The sequence below is a fragment of the Lycorma delicatula genome, chromosome 1, assembly GCF_047948215.1.
Source record: "Lycorma delicatula isolate Av1 chromosome 1, ASM4794821v1, whole genome shotgun sequence".
NCBI classification, from domain to species: Eukaryota; Metazoa; Arthropoda; class Insecta; order Hemiptera; family Fulgoridae; genus Lycorma; species Lycorma delicatula.
In genome coordinates, this window is record NC_134455.1 from 245,444,736 (window position 1) to 245,462,814 (window position 18,079).

Sequence of the window (18,079 nt, forward strand, 5' to 3'; positions counted from 1 at the left end):
TATGTACTATTTATTTATTTTCTCCTTTCAGTGGCGCCATCTAATAACTAACTGACTTAACTATAACAACAACTGACTAACTATAGGTCAGCTGCGGGCATCTTTTGAAAAGCACCCATTATTTTTTTGTATCAACAATTACACAAAATAGTGGTTACGCTTCGCTTTATAATTAAATTTTGCACTCATTAAGATGCACAGAGTAGAACAAAAATGCTAATTTATAATAACACAGCAAAAGAATTAAAACCAAAATAAATTTTAAAAGAGTTTTAGTTGTTTGAGGAGAGAAGACTAATTGTAACTATAATATTGAATTGTGTTAAAGCTTGTTTTCAGTTTCTTATGAGTTGTACTTGTTTTTTTTTTTGGCTCTCTGAGAGACCTATATTTGTTTGTGATCATTATAACATAATAAATACAGTTCTTTTCTTCTTTATTTAGATTATTTTATGCGCATTGGACTAAGATTATAAACATTACAATGGGATAATTTATTTGAAGGTTTAATTCAGGTTTAGCTTCAATAAATTAACTAGCAGTACATGGAGTATCAATATAGTTCTGAAAAAAGGATATATCTGCTCCTCATTCATTAACAAATTTATTTCAGTCACCGTAACTGAAAAATTACGTTTTTTTAGATTCTAAAAAAATTAGCAGTTAGAATTGCTTCAGAAAAAATTTAAAAAAAAATCATTAAAATTGCACTGACTGTGGAATGTTAATTTAAAAAACCACACCAATCTTGTAAATTTAAAAAAATAGCAATGTAATCGATAAATATGGTTAGACTGAATAACCTATTAAAAAAAAAGCTTTCTAAATTATCTTAAATATTATTATTACAGCTGAAGTACAGGAGCTATTTAGCACTCTCTTAAACCGCCTTTTGTATTTGTCAAAACAACTTTTCTGTACAGTCCCTCCTTTTCGTAGCTAAATTTATATCATTCACTCATTTCTTTCTAGGTCTATGCAAGACCTAGCATGCTGTAAAAAGCATGCAGCTTTTTACAGCGAGTTAGGATGCGTATCAAAGTCAATTTAAAAGAGTTTTAGTTGTTTGAGGAGAGAAGACTAATTGTAACTATAATATTGAATTGTGTTAAAGCTTGTTTTCAGTTTCTTATGAGTTGTACTTGTTTTTTTTTTTTGGCTCTCTGAGAGACCTATATTTGTTTGTGATCATTATAACATAATAAATACAGTTCTTTTCTTCTTTATTTAGATTATTTTATGCGCATTGGACTAAGATTATAAACATTACAATGGGATAATTTATTTGAAGGTTTAATTTTTAAGTTATAAAATATATTGAGTTAAGTGAAAATTTGTTAACTTTTACTATCATAATTGTGATATTTTGATAATGGGATTGGGATATGATAACTTTGTTTTTTCTAAATACAGTATTATCTTTAATAATTTAATAATTTTTTATAAAAAAATATTTGTGCAATTTGTGTTAAATATATTGTAAATATTTGCAAAAATTTAACTTAATTTTTTGTTACAATTTCATCAATTTGAAAATTGACTGCTTAAAATCCAGAATCTGTTGTTTAATGAGATTGTTGCACATTACTACTGAAATTCTCTTTTAAAACTACTATCGATGTTAACATTCATATTTTATTTTCTTGACCTGGGATTTGGGAATGGTAGTACTGTATTGTTTAACATGATAAAAGTATTTTAACCACTTTATTCATGAATATAAGAAAGGGTTAGCCTAGATTTTAAATTTAATTATGTTTGTATTGAAAACATGCTTTTGTAAGTAGTAGAACCAATTTTATGTGCATAAAAATACATATTGTGGTGCGCTTTTTTTAATTAGTGCTTGGTATTTCCAGAAATTATCTAATGATATGACATTTTTATAAAGAAGAGATTTTATGTAATTTTACACTTTGTACACTAAATTAGTGTTTATATGTATTTTAATAGCAGTATTGTCAAGTTACCTGACCACATTCCAGTGTTACTAAACATGTAAGAAACTAGAGTTTTATTTTATATTTTTATGTATTTCTCTGTATATGCAAAAATATATACTTAAGCATAGATATATCCATTATGTATAACTACTTTCTCTGGTGTTTTTTTGTGATTATTTATTACAGTAGATTACATAAGTATGAGTATGTTACAATTGACTGACTTAATGATCAAACTTATATTTATTATAGCCTAAAGGGTAAGATATTTGTTTTTAATGTAAATAACCAACATCGTTGTAGTTAAAAGTATTTTCTAATGCTATAGTATTTAATATGTATTTTATTATGACATATCTTATAAATAATTTAGATTATAGTACTTAAATTACAATCATGAAAGTATTTCTTAATCATTTAATTATAATTAGTTTTTCTGTATTTTTATAATTTGTTTATTGGTTTATTTCTTAAAAATTTTTTTTACGCTAATAAATATTCATTATGAAAGAAACGTTTCTTACTTTTTATATTAAAAGATGTAACATATTTACTGGTGGGGCAGTAAATACTTTTATTTTTTATGTTAAAATATTTATAACATTGTAGAATATGTATAATATTTGTGGGTATTTATTACAACATTATGTAGCAATTGATATCTGCTTATATTAATGATGTGGATAGAAAAAAATGAGTGTTATAGACAATTATTTTTTAATTTATTTACTTTTTATTAAGGTGGTTGATATAAGGTGGTTAATTAATAAGAAACGTATGGTGCCATTTATATGTATTATTGTACAATTACAGACTTTATGTAATACATAATAATTTTTTAAAGCAATATAATTGATGGATTTGTATAATAATGTTAGTAAACTTCAGACAGGAAAGTGTTGTCTATTCTATTAGAATAAAATATTTTTATTTCATATTTTTTTCAAAAACTAATTAAAATTAAATTAAAAGGATAGTAAGAGATTTAGATGCTGGAGAATTAAGGGTTATATTGATTAAGTGTGCGTGTTAAGTAATTTAGCAAGTGGGAATATGAGCTATTGCATTTCTGTAAGTGTTGATTTGAGATGAAAGCATGTGAATAATTTGAGGGTTGTAGCTTTGATAGTATGTGTAATTATTTAAATTTTGATTGCAAGTAGTTTATTTTATACAAAGTTGTGGTCGAGTTTGTATGTTTATGATATTGTTTGAATTATGAAAAGGTGGAAGATTATTGCTGTGCTGAGATCTGTTATTGTTTTTCTTGCCTGATAATGTATTTGTTTTTGGTTTGTGTAGATTGCTTGTATTGTTGAATATTACTTGGAGATCTTACTACATTTGAATTTGGATAGGCTGTTTCTTCATGTTGTAGTCAGTGTTATGTTATTTAATTTAAATAGTAATTTTAGAAAAAATGAATTTGAGAATTTGATGATTTCTTTATAAGTTCAGAGATGTATGATGATGTTAAAGTCCGTGTTGATGGTGACATTAAAGATCAGTGTAACAACCTCAATAGTTAGCACATGTTGGTGAAGTTAAGCATCTTTAGTACAGATGGCACAATGAATCTTGATGCTTAGTGCCACAGCAGTGACAATCGCAATTCAAATCATTCTACTATCCTTTTAGCATAGCATTTGCTTCATTGCCTTGAGAGAGTCTATATGACTCTCTCTAGCACAAATGAACAGCAATTGGGTCTTTGTAATATGTGTTGTGATGTTAGTATTGGATTGCAGGACATAATTTTTTGAAATTCTTATCAACTCTATATATAGCTAATATTTTGAACATCATTACATTTTTAAATTTAATTTGATTTAAGTATTTGTGTGTGTGTGTGTGTGTGTGTGTGTGTGTGTATATATATATATATATAAATTTAATAGGCTCACTGAAAAATCTTTAATATCTGACCATTTTCTCTGGGAAATTATATTATTATGCATTTTTCAAAATTGTAAATATGACAAGAATTACAGAAGCTCTTATGTGAAACTGGAATTGTACAATAGTAGGCCTACACATAAAATGTGTAGGCCTACTATTGTACAAGTTACATTATAACTTGCTACGTATCCTTTTACTTCTGACCAAACTATCACAATTGGATTTAAGTTGGGTGATATGGAGGTAGTTGGAGAATTTCAAGCAATCTTTTTTTTTTGTTTAAAAAAGTTTGTCAAGTATATAGACATCCTGAACCTGTAAGGGAAGAGACCCTCCACATGGCAGTTTCGGTTGTTATACCACCCCCTCTTTACCTAGTCCTTATGGGCTTTGCCAGAGGTCATCTTCAGAACTTCATCTGTCAGCCTTAATCTTGCCTTTGTCAGGATGGCACCAGTGCGAATACCACATGTGATATTCCCATCGGTGTACCCCTAGGAAATGGACTCTAAAACAAAACACATCTACATCGAATCTTTAATAACTGATCTGACTGAGTGACATGAAGGAACTGAAATTAAAAACACAACTACCTACCTGATAGGTTAGAAGTTGAGTTCAATATGCAACCGTAACATAACACAAAACAAGAAATAAAAATAAAAATAATTAACAAAGCACTACAAAAACATCAAACCTTGTAACACAAGAACAACAAAACCAAAACACAGGAAAGATCAAGCGGAACCCTAAATTCTCTTGGCAATCTGTTCTCTTGCCAGATACCCAATGAAACTCTCAGTGATTACTCATTTGGTCCAGTTTTTCCAATTCTCTCAGAGATCTAATGTTGACCCGACAAATAGTCTCCATGCGCATTATTTTTCATTTTTATTTTTTTTATTTTTTATTTTTATTTTATTATTTTTATTATTTTATTTATTTTATTATTTTTATTTTTTATTTTTTATTTTTTTTCATGTGCAATATTTTGCACATTTGTAAATTACATGGTATGCGTCATCTAGTTGTCCACAGTCTGGACATACACCACACACACCTGAATCCACCAGGCCCAGTTGCTGGAGTCTGTCTTGGGAGGCACCATGACCAGAAAGAAATTGCATTACATCTTGTTAGGGTGAACAACCCAAGGGGTGACCTGAAAACCAATAACATCTGGGAAGAGATCAAGCATATAACAGTCACCCTCTGCCTCATCCCATCTTGCCTGCCATAAAGCATTACCATGCTATCTCACAAATTTTTTCTTAAGTCAATTCACCTGACTTCTCAAAAATATAACGCTGCTGCTTCTGTGACGCAATTAAATCTATCAGTTTCACACCCACAATCACCAAGATTGCCTTCCATGTAATAGTACAGTAACCTCCTGTTACCATTAATAATATAAGGCATTGAGCTCTTAATAATATATCACAATAGCTTTCAAATTTTAGCCTATCCACCCAAACAGGCATCACATATAAAATAATTGCCTTACACACACCCTTATACAGGATATTCATAGTCTTAATATTAAGACCCCAATCAGGATTGACCACTTGCAGTCTGACATACCTTTGTGAGAGCAGGAAATACATAGACAGTAAACCATTCTGTTTGCTTTTACCAGTTCTTACAACTGTAGTTTCAGCATCGAGGAAGAATGAGGAACAGAATGCTTCTGCAACCACATTATCATATCTTCTTTTCTTGAATTGGAATTTGGAGATTTTTCTAAAACAGCGTTCAGCATGTGTGATAGGGTGCCTTGTCATTAATTATCATAGAATTATCAGGAAGGTTTGGAATTAACATCTCTTCTGTCCATTTTAAATAATTTTCTGCTTTCATTTGACCTCTGTAATTGTCAGTTTTGAACTTGCTTGCCAGTTCAAACCCATTTCTTGTCCGGTGTGCACTATAATAAATCTGCCTTTTGAAATAGGAACTGTCAACCAGTCACCAGAATAACTACACCACTATGTTTTTGTATTGTGAAAAGATTTTTTATGTGATTCTACAAGGTACACTATCGACCTATTTTTGGTTATAGATTTTTTACAACATTCATGTATTGAACATACTCAAACCTTATGTCATGTCACTCAGTGAGAACCTTCCTGTTACTTTTGGTTTTTCTTCACCTAAAGACCGATTCTTTTATTATTTTTTTCAATAACCAGTGGCATTTTTAAGCACTAACATTATCTTTTTCATGTCGTCATTTTTAAAAAAATTTCATGAAATTCATTTATAGTCCATCTCCTCACACGCTTGTCAAAGTCATATAGTCCTGTTGGAGGCATTTCATAAGGTTTATATTTTATTAGAGAAGAAGTCTGCCAGATTTTCAGCAAATTTTTCTAGCAACCACTTATCTTCTTTTCTCACGCTTCAGACTTGGGATCGTGACACTCTACATCCAAGTGTTGTTCCTCCTTTATATTTTTTAATTCTTCTTTTTCCGACTTCAGAAACTGTTGACCTTCTTGTTTCATAAACTCATACACACTATTTGCCATTTCCTGGGCTTTTGTTAAAAACAAAATCTAAATGAGATTTTGTTTTTAATAATAAATTTAAGTTTACTCATAATTATTAAACACTAAACCAGTTATAAAATGTGATTATTTTTCTCAATCAAAACTCTAATAAATAGAAATGGAATTTGCACAAATGCCCTTACAGAATCAATAAATACAGGACAATTTGCTTAATGAAGTATAATTGCATTATACTCAAGCATTCAATAACATTGGCTTGTCGGTAAATATTTATTTTTACATTGGCCTGGCTGTATTTTAAAACTATAAGCAGATAGCAAACAATGTAGCTAAATTGTTTCTTGATATGATTTTAAAAAGGTTACTCATTTCCTGAGTTATAATACTTGTAGGCCTGTGGAAATGTAGGCCTACATTTTTATAACATTTAAAAATATACTGTAACATTTCATTTTATGGCAATATACTTAATCATTTATAAAGTAGAGACGGAAGAATTAGTGAATATTTAAAAGTAATCCATAGTATCATACAGTAAGATAAAATAATAAGTTGTATTTATAGAAAACAGTTGGCATATGAAAAACTAAACTGAATGTTTTCAATTTGGATAATAGGCACCATACTAGCTGTCATATTCCAAGCTTTAAGATTCATTATGACAGCTATTCATTCTTTACTAAATGGACCTGATCATCTTTAATGTATCTCCTGATAGTAGACATTTTAGTGATTAAAATTCTGCCATCAGTACATTATATCACAGGGTTCCTTTCTCAGTTCTTCTATTTATATGACACTTCAGATCTTATTATTGCATATGCTTCTCTATTATTTGCAGACAGATCAATAAAAAACAGCAGTAGCAGAATGCATAGAGAAGCAAACGATGTTTGATTATTTTTCCTTGATATACATGTTGCTTATTGATTTTATAAGAAATCTTTTTTCAGTTATTGCTTCGCTAATTAATTCTAATATACTAGTGGAATGAAGGCCTCTAATAATAGTTCTATGAGCTTTATTGCTTAGTAATTGGTGTGAATGAAATCCGAGTTTGAATTTTCAAAGGAATTATTTTTAGGCATATTTTTATAGAGTTGGTACACATCACTTTTATACCAGCAAGATTTGCAGTAGGCTAGTAGTTTGAGCCAGTTGCAGAATTAAAATGTTAGCAATATTTTCATAATCTAGGTTTGATATGATAAAAACAGGAGGAATTTTTTTTCATTTAAGCTTGTATTGGTAAATTTTGCTCGTTTGTTACTTGCAATAACAGAAGTTGAAATTGATTTTTTTATGGGATTTATTTCTAAACATCTCTTTATTAACACTTCTGGGTTGTTTTCAGAATGAGCACTATGAGTGGTTCAACATGTGGCTGTTTATTGCATACTATTTCATGTTGTCTGCCATTTACATCAGATTCATCATTTTGTCTGCACTTCCATCCATTTTCTTATAACAGTTTTAGTGATAATTAACGTAACATAAATTGTTTATTACCTAAAACCAAAGTCCATACACACATGTACTCATAAATAAACATACTTATGGTATAATTTTAATTTCCAAACCTTAATAATGCCAATGAATGAATACAAAAAACTTGTGCTATAGTTAAAAATAAATTTTGTTTGGTAAATGTTACTTTTTATATTCAAAACATTATTTTGTCCTGTGTTTTGGAAAAATTATTAAGTTATGTGTAATATATTGTGTTTAATTCAATAAAGCTATCTGAAAGCTCGGAGAAGGTTTTAAAAATGAAGTATTAAATCTTTTAAAGACAAACAATTTGTTAAAATATTTATAATCTGCATTTCAAAATCTGGGGTCAAAAGAAATTAACAACCTCTTATACATTTGGTATGAAGTGCTAGATTCTTGTATGGTGAGTAGGTAGTTTTAAACATCTATCAGCAGAAATTAATAAATAGTAATTTTACTGAAGAGATGGTTTTAGTCAAAGTAGTATGTGGGAAGTGCTAGAGGTTTCAAAACATAAAAGTTAATTTACAGATACCAGTACTCATAACACACACTGATCATGACACTAAGGCACAGCCAATGTGAACATTTTAATTTTTTTTTTTTTATAAATGTATATAAATTTTGTAACTAATGACCTTAAATTGCCAGTTACTTTATTCTCCCTATCCTCTTAAAAAAGGACACCTCTCCCACTTAACAGGTGATTTTAGAGGTTCTCACCCTCTTTTATAGTTATGAGTGGACTGTTTGCAAGCTGAACTATTTATTTTCAAAGTTCTAATACAATATGATAATTAATCTTGGAACCCTTTATATTGAACATCCCATATTTCATTCACAAATTGCTTCTAGATTAAGGAACAGAAAAATAATTAACTTAGACTTAACTTTTATATTTATTACAGCTAATTTTTAAATTGAAACTAAAAGTTTTATTGAATTATCATGTCTGTGGAATTATCATCTGCAATTTTTAAACTTTTAACATCACTAAAAAATATTAAATTTTGAATAAAACCATAATACTTTATGTTATGGTATTTTTATTTCTTTTATGGTGTTTTAATTTATTTTATAATATTGATTTAATTAAAAATAGTTAACACAAATAGACCAGGATTGATTATGAACATAATTTTATAATTATGTCTTTAATAATTTCTAGATGTTTCTTTTATTTTCATTTTAGGATTAATTTCTAGAGGTTTCTGTTATTTTCATTTTAGGGTTTTCTTTACTAATTCTTTGGGTTATCTTATTATTGTTTTTGCTTTTTTATGTTTCTTCTAATTATTATAGAGGGAAAGGAATTGTTCATTGGAAAAAAGTTTCAGCTTTTTATAAAAATATTTCTGTCATCACTGATACTGATATCAATGGTAATTTCTCTGTGAACTATACCCTCAGTAAGATGGCTTACATTCAAATAATACAGTATTGTGGATCACCACATATCTGCTTGTTCCATTTATTTTATTATTATGAGTGTCTGTATTTATTTAAATTATGTCTGCCTTCGGTATACTATTGCTTCATAAATAAATAATGTCGAACTCCCAATTATTGAAAATCTTTAAAAGACTGCATACATGATTCATATTATATATCTAATGATGACTCATTCTGTAGCCTAAATAGTCTTTTAAATGATGGTCCCTAAACATTAGTGAGTATTTTACTAGAGAGGCTGATAAACTGTTCTTATCCGTTTATTGCTACAAAGGCTAATTATCAGGTTTATAATAGATATAATTAAGCTTATTTTTTCTTTGAATGTAATCTACATGATCACTTCAAGAGAGGTTATGATCAGTCACAAAATCTAAGAATTTCACTAAGAATTTGTGAAATTCTTAGATTTTTATTGTAAAAAACAATGTTAATATGATGATATTAACATTATTTTCCTGGTTTGCTATATTTACTTTTTAAGTTTAAAATTTGAATTTATTTTCTTTTATTAGTGAATAACCCTGTTTTTATTAATACTATTGAACTATGCAATACTCCAACTTACAATTCAACAAATTAGAACTTATAATTTTTACTACTCCTATTTCATGTTTTATGGTAACAGGGTGACCACACAAGCATGTAAATATAAATAGAGTAACTCTTAATTGGTTAAACAATAGTGAGAATATCCTGATTCCTTATGTTATAGAATAATACATTATTTGATTGAAAGTTCAACCATTTTTATCATTTTTTCATAGATATTAAAATAAATCATTGCAGTACTACTTTTTAGGCGAAATTTGGCATCAGGCAGATTAGTAGTTTGTTCATTATTATGAAAACAAGAGTAGGAGTTTTTTATAAGTAGTTTTTACTTAGTTATACAAATAAAAAAAAGAAAAAGTATATTTATATTCTGATAAGACCATAACCATAACAGTTGTAGGCAATCTGACATGAGTCAGAAGTCACACCCATTAAGTGGCATAGCCATTACATATGGTATGTAATATATAATTTCTATCTTTAACATTTATTTATAATAAATATATATATATATATATATATATATAACTGTTGATACTAGTAGTATAATTTTTTTTTTTTTTTTCGCTGGGATGATTAATTGAATTTTTATTAATCAAAATTGTCAGTACAAAAAGCAATATTTTTAGTTCTGTTTATTAGTTTTTGTTTCTTTTTTTTTGTTAGTCTAAAATTGCTGATTATTTGTATTTTTGATCAGTTCAACTTCATCTTTCCTAATTATTCAGTATAAAATTTAAGATTTATATATATAGCTCAATTTTTGGGAAGTGAAATAGGTTTAAGATAAAAGTTTTCATTTTAAATGTCAAATCACGATGCTCTATGTTAAATACCTATAGTGTTAGTATGATATTTTACAATTCTTGCTTCCACCAGTTGCTTTTGAACTAATATTGTAAAAACAAACATTCCAAATTAGCATTTTTTTCTATTTTAAGCTTATGTTTATATAGTAGAGATAATTTAGGTAATTTTAGATAATGAACATTGGTCTTAACTGCTGGTCTAGTGCTTAATTTGTCATTGCAGATCAGCTGATTTTGAAATTGAGAGTTCTAGGTTCAAATTCTAGTAAAGGCTTTTACTTCTTTAAAATTTATTCGGATTTGAATACTAGATAATGGATACCGGTGTTCTTTGGTGGTTAGATTTCAGTAAACCATACATCTCAGGAATGGTCCACTTGAGAATGTTCAAGACTACACTTCATTTATATTCATCATATCATCCTCGGCAGTAATACCTTACGTTGGTTCCGGAGGCTAAACAAAAAAAAGAGGGAGAGACAATGTGTACATTGTTAAGTTTCAAAAAATAATTAACTAAAAATATTTGAAGTTCATGAAAATGCTCATGGCTCATGAACTGAATAACTTAGAAAAATTTTTTCAGATTTCGTAATCTCACTTTTAAGAATTTTATAAATTTATGAAAAAAAATTGTTAAGTTTTTGTTTGAGAAACTTAAAATTTGTTTGAGTTTTACACTTTTCGTGATGGACATACATGTGTTATGTTGTTAATTTAGAAGTTTTTTGTTCAATAGTTTGATGAATAAATGGTACATTTCCAGTTGTTTTTTGTTATAATTACTTTTAATGTATTAAACTTCTGTAAATTTTTATTATTATTGCTCATCCATTTTTTCTGTATTATTTAAATTTAGTTTAAGTTTAAGATCCATGTATGGTTTAAATGTGATAATGTAGGTAATAATACAGGTACAGATTATTATGTATTGTAAATTTAAATAAATTAAAATATGTGTTTTATTTTGGTTTATTCACAATTATTGTTTCAGTACTACCTACCATATTCTCTAGTTAACTGAAATGATTGTAGGTAGTTCTAAATGAAATATTGGTCAGGACTGTAAGTGGTGTTCTGTTAACTTATTCACTAAGCTAAATAAACTATTGCAGATCAGAAGTCCATCAAAATGTAGGTGTGATGACTATATGTGACACCTGTATTATATTAACTAAGGTGTAGTGAATATTGTCCTCTCAAATAAACCATCTAACAAAAAAACTTGAGTAATGTTGTCAAATAATATATAGGTTTATTTTTACAAGTGATAGAATAGTTGCTGATAAAAGATAAATTAATCCTATCCGGAGTTTTCATCACCTAAACATTGAATATTTTTTTTTTATAGAAAAATAAATTATTATGGAGTGAAAAGAAGAGTGAGATATTTAATTAAATTTTTAAATGTGTTATATGTTGAAAGAACACAATTTTAAAAATACTCTTTTAGTTCTTGTTTTCCCTTTGTAATAAATATATTGAGGTAATATATTGTCAATCACTCAAATGTTGATATTGAACGTGTGATTATTAATTTTACTAGTACATCATTCACTGTTACAGAAAGTGGAATTTTTTGTGTTCTTTGGATAAAACACAAAAATTGATGGATTATTTAACAGGTAATGTTTAAATAAATGAGACCAAAAAAAATAAGCTTCAATAAATTAACTAGCAGTACATGGAGTATCAATATAGTTCTGAAAAAAGGATATATCTGCTCCTCATTCATTAACAAATTTATTTCAGTCACTGTAACTGAAAAATTACGTTTTTTTAGATTCTAAAAAAATTAGCAGTTAGAATTGCTTCAGAAAAAATTTAAAAAAAAATCATTAAAATTGCACTGACTGTGGAATGTTAATTTAAAAAACCACACCAATCTTGTAAATTTAAAAAAATAGCAATGTAATCGATAAATATGGTTAGACTGAATAACCTATTAAAAAAAAAGCTTTCTAAATTATCTTAAATATTATTATTACAGCTGAAGTACAGGAGCTATTTAGCACTCTCTTAAACCGCCTTTTGTATTTGTCAAAACAACTTTTCTGTACAGTCCCTCCTTTTCGTAGCTAAATTTATATCATTCACTCATTTCTTTCTAGGTCTATGCAAGACCTAGCATGCTGTAAAAAGCATGCAGCTTTTTACAGCGAGTTAGGATGCGTATCAAAGTCAATTTATGAATTTATTCAGGTAATTCCTTTAGGGATTCGTCTTTGCAAATGACCATTCCAGAATAACTTCGTTTTTGAATTCGATATTATTCTTATAGATAATAATGATTGTAACATCAATTCTATTTTGCATATCATAATTTCATATGTAAAACATAATGGTTAGTCAACATAGTCCTCAAAAATTCCACCTCCATAGATTCGATTCTTGGAATAATTTTATATGATAAGAGTCTATATTTCTGAAACCTATGTGACACGACGAATTATGCCATATTAAATACTTGTGTAAGAGATAAAGTAAAGGTTCATTATGGAGCGTGAAAGATCGAAGTCGTTTAACCGAAAAATTGTAATTAGTTAAATTTCTATCTGTATCTTTTTGTACAGTTTTGCTTAATTTATATAATAGACACAATGCTGTAGAGCGGAAAAAGGACGTGGAATAATAGGTGTCAAATATTAATACATTGAGGATAATTTACCAGGTCCGGTACGAAATTGGATGAACCTTTACAATTTATTTGTGAATAGCGTTCCACATCCGTTTGAACCAGCGTTCAAACGGATTTGGAACGCTATTCACAAATCCGTCCATAAAATTATAACAAAACTTTAAACTTAGACCCAACATTAAAATAAACACGCCCGATTAACAGAATCATACAGCAGCAAGGGACACTGTCAAGGCTCTGCGATTCGAAGGGAGAAATTTGTGAAACTCCCGCCACTTTTGCGTTCCGTTTCGTTCAAAATCAAACGAAAACGAAATGGAAGAATTTAAAAAAAATAAAAATTCCGTTTTAGATGTGGATTTTCGAAGGACTCCTTCCGAAAATACTGAAAATTTAGATTCTTTATGTGAAGCGGCCTCGCAGTGAATGTGCTTTAAAAAGGTGAGAATTTTGTACATTATTTTGATAATATAAGCAAATTGCCGCCTTTTAAAGAACTGTTGTAGTATTTCGATAATACGTAGTTTTATGTCGCGTACAATTTGCGAGATATTAGTCGAACAAAAATACGGAAGATTGTGTTTAGAGTTTTATACGGTTATTCTGATTGTAAATTCTTGAAAAATAATTTTTACAGTCATTACGCTTTGCTATAATTTTTTTTTGCTATAGCGTGAATCAGCAATCTACTGCTATGTAACATATATCAAGATATGTATGCCGCATGGTAGTTATGAAACCCATTAGAAAATTCTTTGTGCATTCCCTGATTTGTTTTACGAAAACGTCATAAATCGGCTACAAAGAAAAGTTATTTTTGATGCTTTATTTCCGATTTTGACTATGCAAAGATGAACTGTTTTTTCTCCGTGCGGCTTCAGATTATTTGCTTTTTCAAGATGACTAACTGTCCCGACAGTCTCAGTAAAACTTTATGGAAGGAAGTGTAAATTCTGGATGTAAATTCTTGGTAAGTATGAAAACGTCTTTACAGTAAAGTATGCACATTATTACGACAGCTTTTTGTCCTTCCGTTTACTGATTCTTATTTACTACAAGCTGAAATCCACTCACAGAGATTGCAGTATTTATTTTTTTTATGAGAAATTACTTATTGTATATAAAAAATACTCTTCAGATGCGTCTTTTTTAAATATTAGTTAACTATATGTTTCCATAATTAACAACCTCAGTTGTTGCTTGATACCTTTAAATGAAATGCTCAAATAGTACTTTTATTATATTAATTATCATAATATTAAATTATGAGTTTTGATTGAAAATGTACAATCTTGCAAAAAAGTTACAAAATAAGCGTCAAGTAATTACGACCGTGCCTTTTTATACCATAGTGAAATAATACGTTGAAATGGGTATAACTAGTAGTGTTTGTGCCTACTCGCGCACAAACAACAAACTATTTAAGCAAGTAACTATTTAATAATTACGGATTAAAAGAAATACTATCTAATATCTCTATTTAATAGGGATTTAAATAAACACTGTTTAAGGACTAGTCATTCAAGCAGCAAGAAGATAAGTGAAAATCTCGATTTGAACCTCTACTAAATTGTTGGCATTTCAAATAAAATGAAAGCGACAAGCCTTTGATGTCTTAATAAAGAATATATAACAGAAAAATATTAGAATAATTAAATAAAATGATGATAGAATTATTTTGAAAATAATTCATTTTTAATAATTTCGTTCAGTTAAATCATAATTTGAAAAATCTTCCTATAAAGAAACCGTATTGAAAATGCACAAATAGAAGGAATAGCAAATATACAGACGGTCAGTATTTAAAGCTGGGGAAGAGGTTAGGCATAATGGCGATTTTAACTTTATCTTTATGCGTTCTATATCCACTGGGAATTATCCGCAAGCCTTTGGGGTAGTGTGATAGATTGTGCCTGGGGTAAACTTTAGATTAAACCTTGTTTTAGTGCATTTTACATTAACAATCTATCATGTTACATTTTACGCCTTCGTTTTGTAAGACGGTACCTTTTTTACTAGCATTTACATTGAAACACATTTTTTTCAAGTAGAAATTCTATTTATTATTTTTAGCTATTTCTTTGATGTGTACAAGTTCACACACGCACACGAATATAAGCAAATACAGTTGTTGTTGAAGTGTGATTTTTATGTAAAGATTTATTCATCCTAATTATTAATCAGCTGATTTATTTGTTTCATCCGTAAGTGTTTCAGTTATTACGAACGGAGTTTTTCTGCGGAGTTTAAACGGAGTTTTAAGCTAATAGGGTACTAAAAATTTATATAAGTCAAATTGTTATTAATTGATCTCTGGAATTAAACTTAATTAATTGTTATTAAACTCTGTGGAAACTATTTTTTAAACAGGCAAATGCAGTTTCGATGTTAAACTGAAAACAACTGAGATCTACTAAATGGACGTAAATATTTTATTAGGTTAAGAAAAATAACTTTAAATATAACTTATCGTAAGTGAACCGTTTTCCTTTAATTAGTTTAATGAAATCCTATTTGAAGGATTAATCATTAGTTTAATGAAATCCTACTTCTATTCTTTCCGAATAGAATTACAAAAGCAAATTAAAAATTATTGATGGAAGAGAAGAGCATTTAGGGTAGAAATGTCTTTGATGGGTTTGGGAGAATTCCACAAACATGTGGGATTTTTTAAAGAATTATCCATTGTACAAAAGACATACTTTGCCAATTATGTGAAATGGCAAATTTGAATATCTCTTTTAAACGGTATTTTTGCTTAGGTTCTATTCATATTACTTACTATTCTGCCCATATTTTTTATTCTCAGTTATTTTATGATTTTGTATATATCTATTATCTTCATAAATAGAAGGAAGAAAATTTGGAGGATATATACATCCAATCAAAGTCTCTCCCTTTTTTGATAATTTTTGTCTCTTATATTGGGTATCTTTAATATTTTTTAAGCCTTTCCAGCTTCTCTTCTTTGCAGCTTCTTCTGATATCAACACTGTTTTATTCAAATTTATTACATTGTCTTTTATTACTATCCACGACGGATTTATTACTACCCACGACGGAACTGAGACTGTATATGCATTTGGGGTAAGAGGTTTTGTATGGGTGCATTTGTGTGTTATCATTTTCCTCAAAAACTACTATACCAATTTCGATGCAGTTTTTTTGCGCTGTTTAGGTATCACTTCAGCACAGGTTTTTACATTAGTTTTTGTGGTTTTAGGCCACCAGGGGTTGCTGCAGTAGATGTATTTTTCTAAAACAGTCGGGCCAATTTTGATGTGGTTTTTTGCATTACATAGGTATCACGTCAGAGTAGGTTCTACTCATAATTTTGAAATTACTATTTTGGGCTATAGAGAGAATCTTTTCTCTGATGCTCATCCCATCATCCTCTTATGGAGCATTTTTTTAATATGTTATCACTGTAGACAAGGCTGGAATTAAGCAATAACACATCATGTTGTTCTTATCTCCTTGCCTTTTAACCACACATTTTCACTTTTTATGATTTTTTTAAAATAAGAAGGGTGTTTGCTATCACTGATTTACATGATTTGTAGTATTCTGAGACCCTTCTTACTCTTTCATACTTGAATATGCAGCCTATTTCTTTATGTATTGTTTTTATTTATCTTCATACTGATGTGTAGAATCAGCACACTGGAATAGATCTCTTGAGTGTAGTGCATTGTTTTTCACAGAAAGAGTCACAATAATATTATTACTCAGAGTCTTTCTTATGACTGTAAAGTACTAGAAGTAAAAGTGATACCAATCAGAGATTCTGTTTCTAGGAATAACTACGTTCATTAATCAGCCAGTTCCTGTTATGAACAGAGGTAAGTTGTTATACCTTTTTGAGAAGGCGAGCTACTTGTATGCTGATATGTAACCATATATTTACCTCTAAATGAAGAAAATATTTTTTCAGAAATTATCAGTGCAGTTTAGCTATCTAATTTTTATTAAAAATTATTGAATAGGTCATCACATTTTACAGGTATCATTTCTTAATAAATAGATATTGCATAACTGCTCAGGGAAATGTAAGTATTATGTCGCATGTACTTATGTGGAATATAGTACTAAAAATGGTTACATTATTGCAATCTTCACAGAGGCAAGCAAACTCCAACTAGTCCTCCCGATTCTGAGAAGAGTTAAATAATAATTATTTTAAAATTAACCCATATTTTAGAAATAATCATTACTAATTATATTTATTTTGTTATAGAGACTTGAAAAAGACGAATCTGAGGGGAAAGAAATAACAGTTGAAAACACCATAGATGTTTTGGCTGTAAGATAATTTCTATAATAATGTTTTTTAGAGTTATAATCCTAAAATTATAAAAAAAGTCAAAATTAATTCTTTTTATAGAAATAATAAATACTACTGCTAGCAAAAGAACTAGCAAAAGAAGAGTGGATTAAAGAAAAGTGTTCAGAAGTGGAAAGAGAAATGAACATTGGTAAAATAGATTGGGCATACAGGAAAGTTAAGGAAAATTTTGGGGTACATAAATTAAAATGCAATAATGTGTTAAACAAAGATGGTACACCGATTTACAAGGCGAAAGGTGAAGTCGATAGGTGGGTGGAATATATTGAAGAGTTATATGGAGAAAATGAATTAGAAAATGGTGTTATAGAGGAAGAAGAGGATGAAATGGGAGAAACAATACTGAGATCTGAATTTAAGAGAGCATTGAAAGATTTGAATTGCAGAAAGGCTCCTGGAATAGACGGAATACCTGTAGAATTACTGTGCAGTGC

The 18,079-nt window shown here is 28.8% G+C and overlaps 1 protein-coding gene across 1 annotated transcript in view; it reads left to right on the forward strand.

The window, feature by feature from the left end:
- LOC142330085 (DGAT1/2-independent enzyme synthesizing storage lipids) overlaps positions 1-11,621 on the forward strand; it is a 108,978-nt gene extending 97,357 nt beyond the window's left edge. The window contains exon 8 of the mRNA XM_075375144.1: positions 10,886-11,621. Within this exon, the coding sequence (XP_075231259.1) occupies positions 10,886-10,928 (43 nt within the window). The 3' untranslated portion in view covers positions 10,929-11,621. The remainder of the gene's footprint in view (positions 1-10,885) is intronic.
- The last annotated feature ends 6,458 nt before the right edge of the window (positions 11,622-18,079 follow it).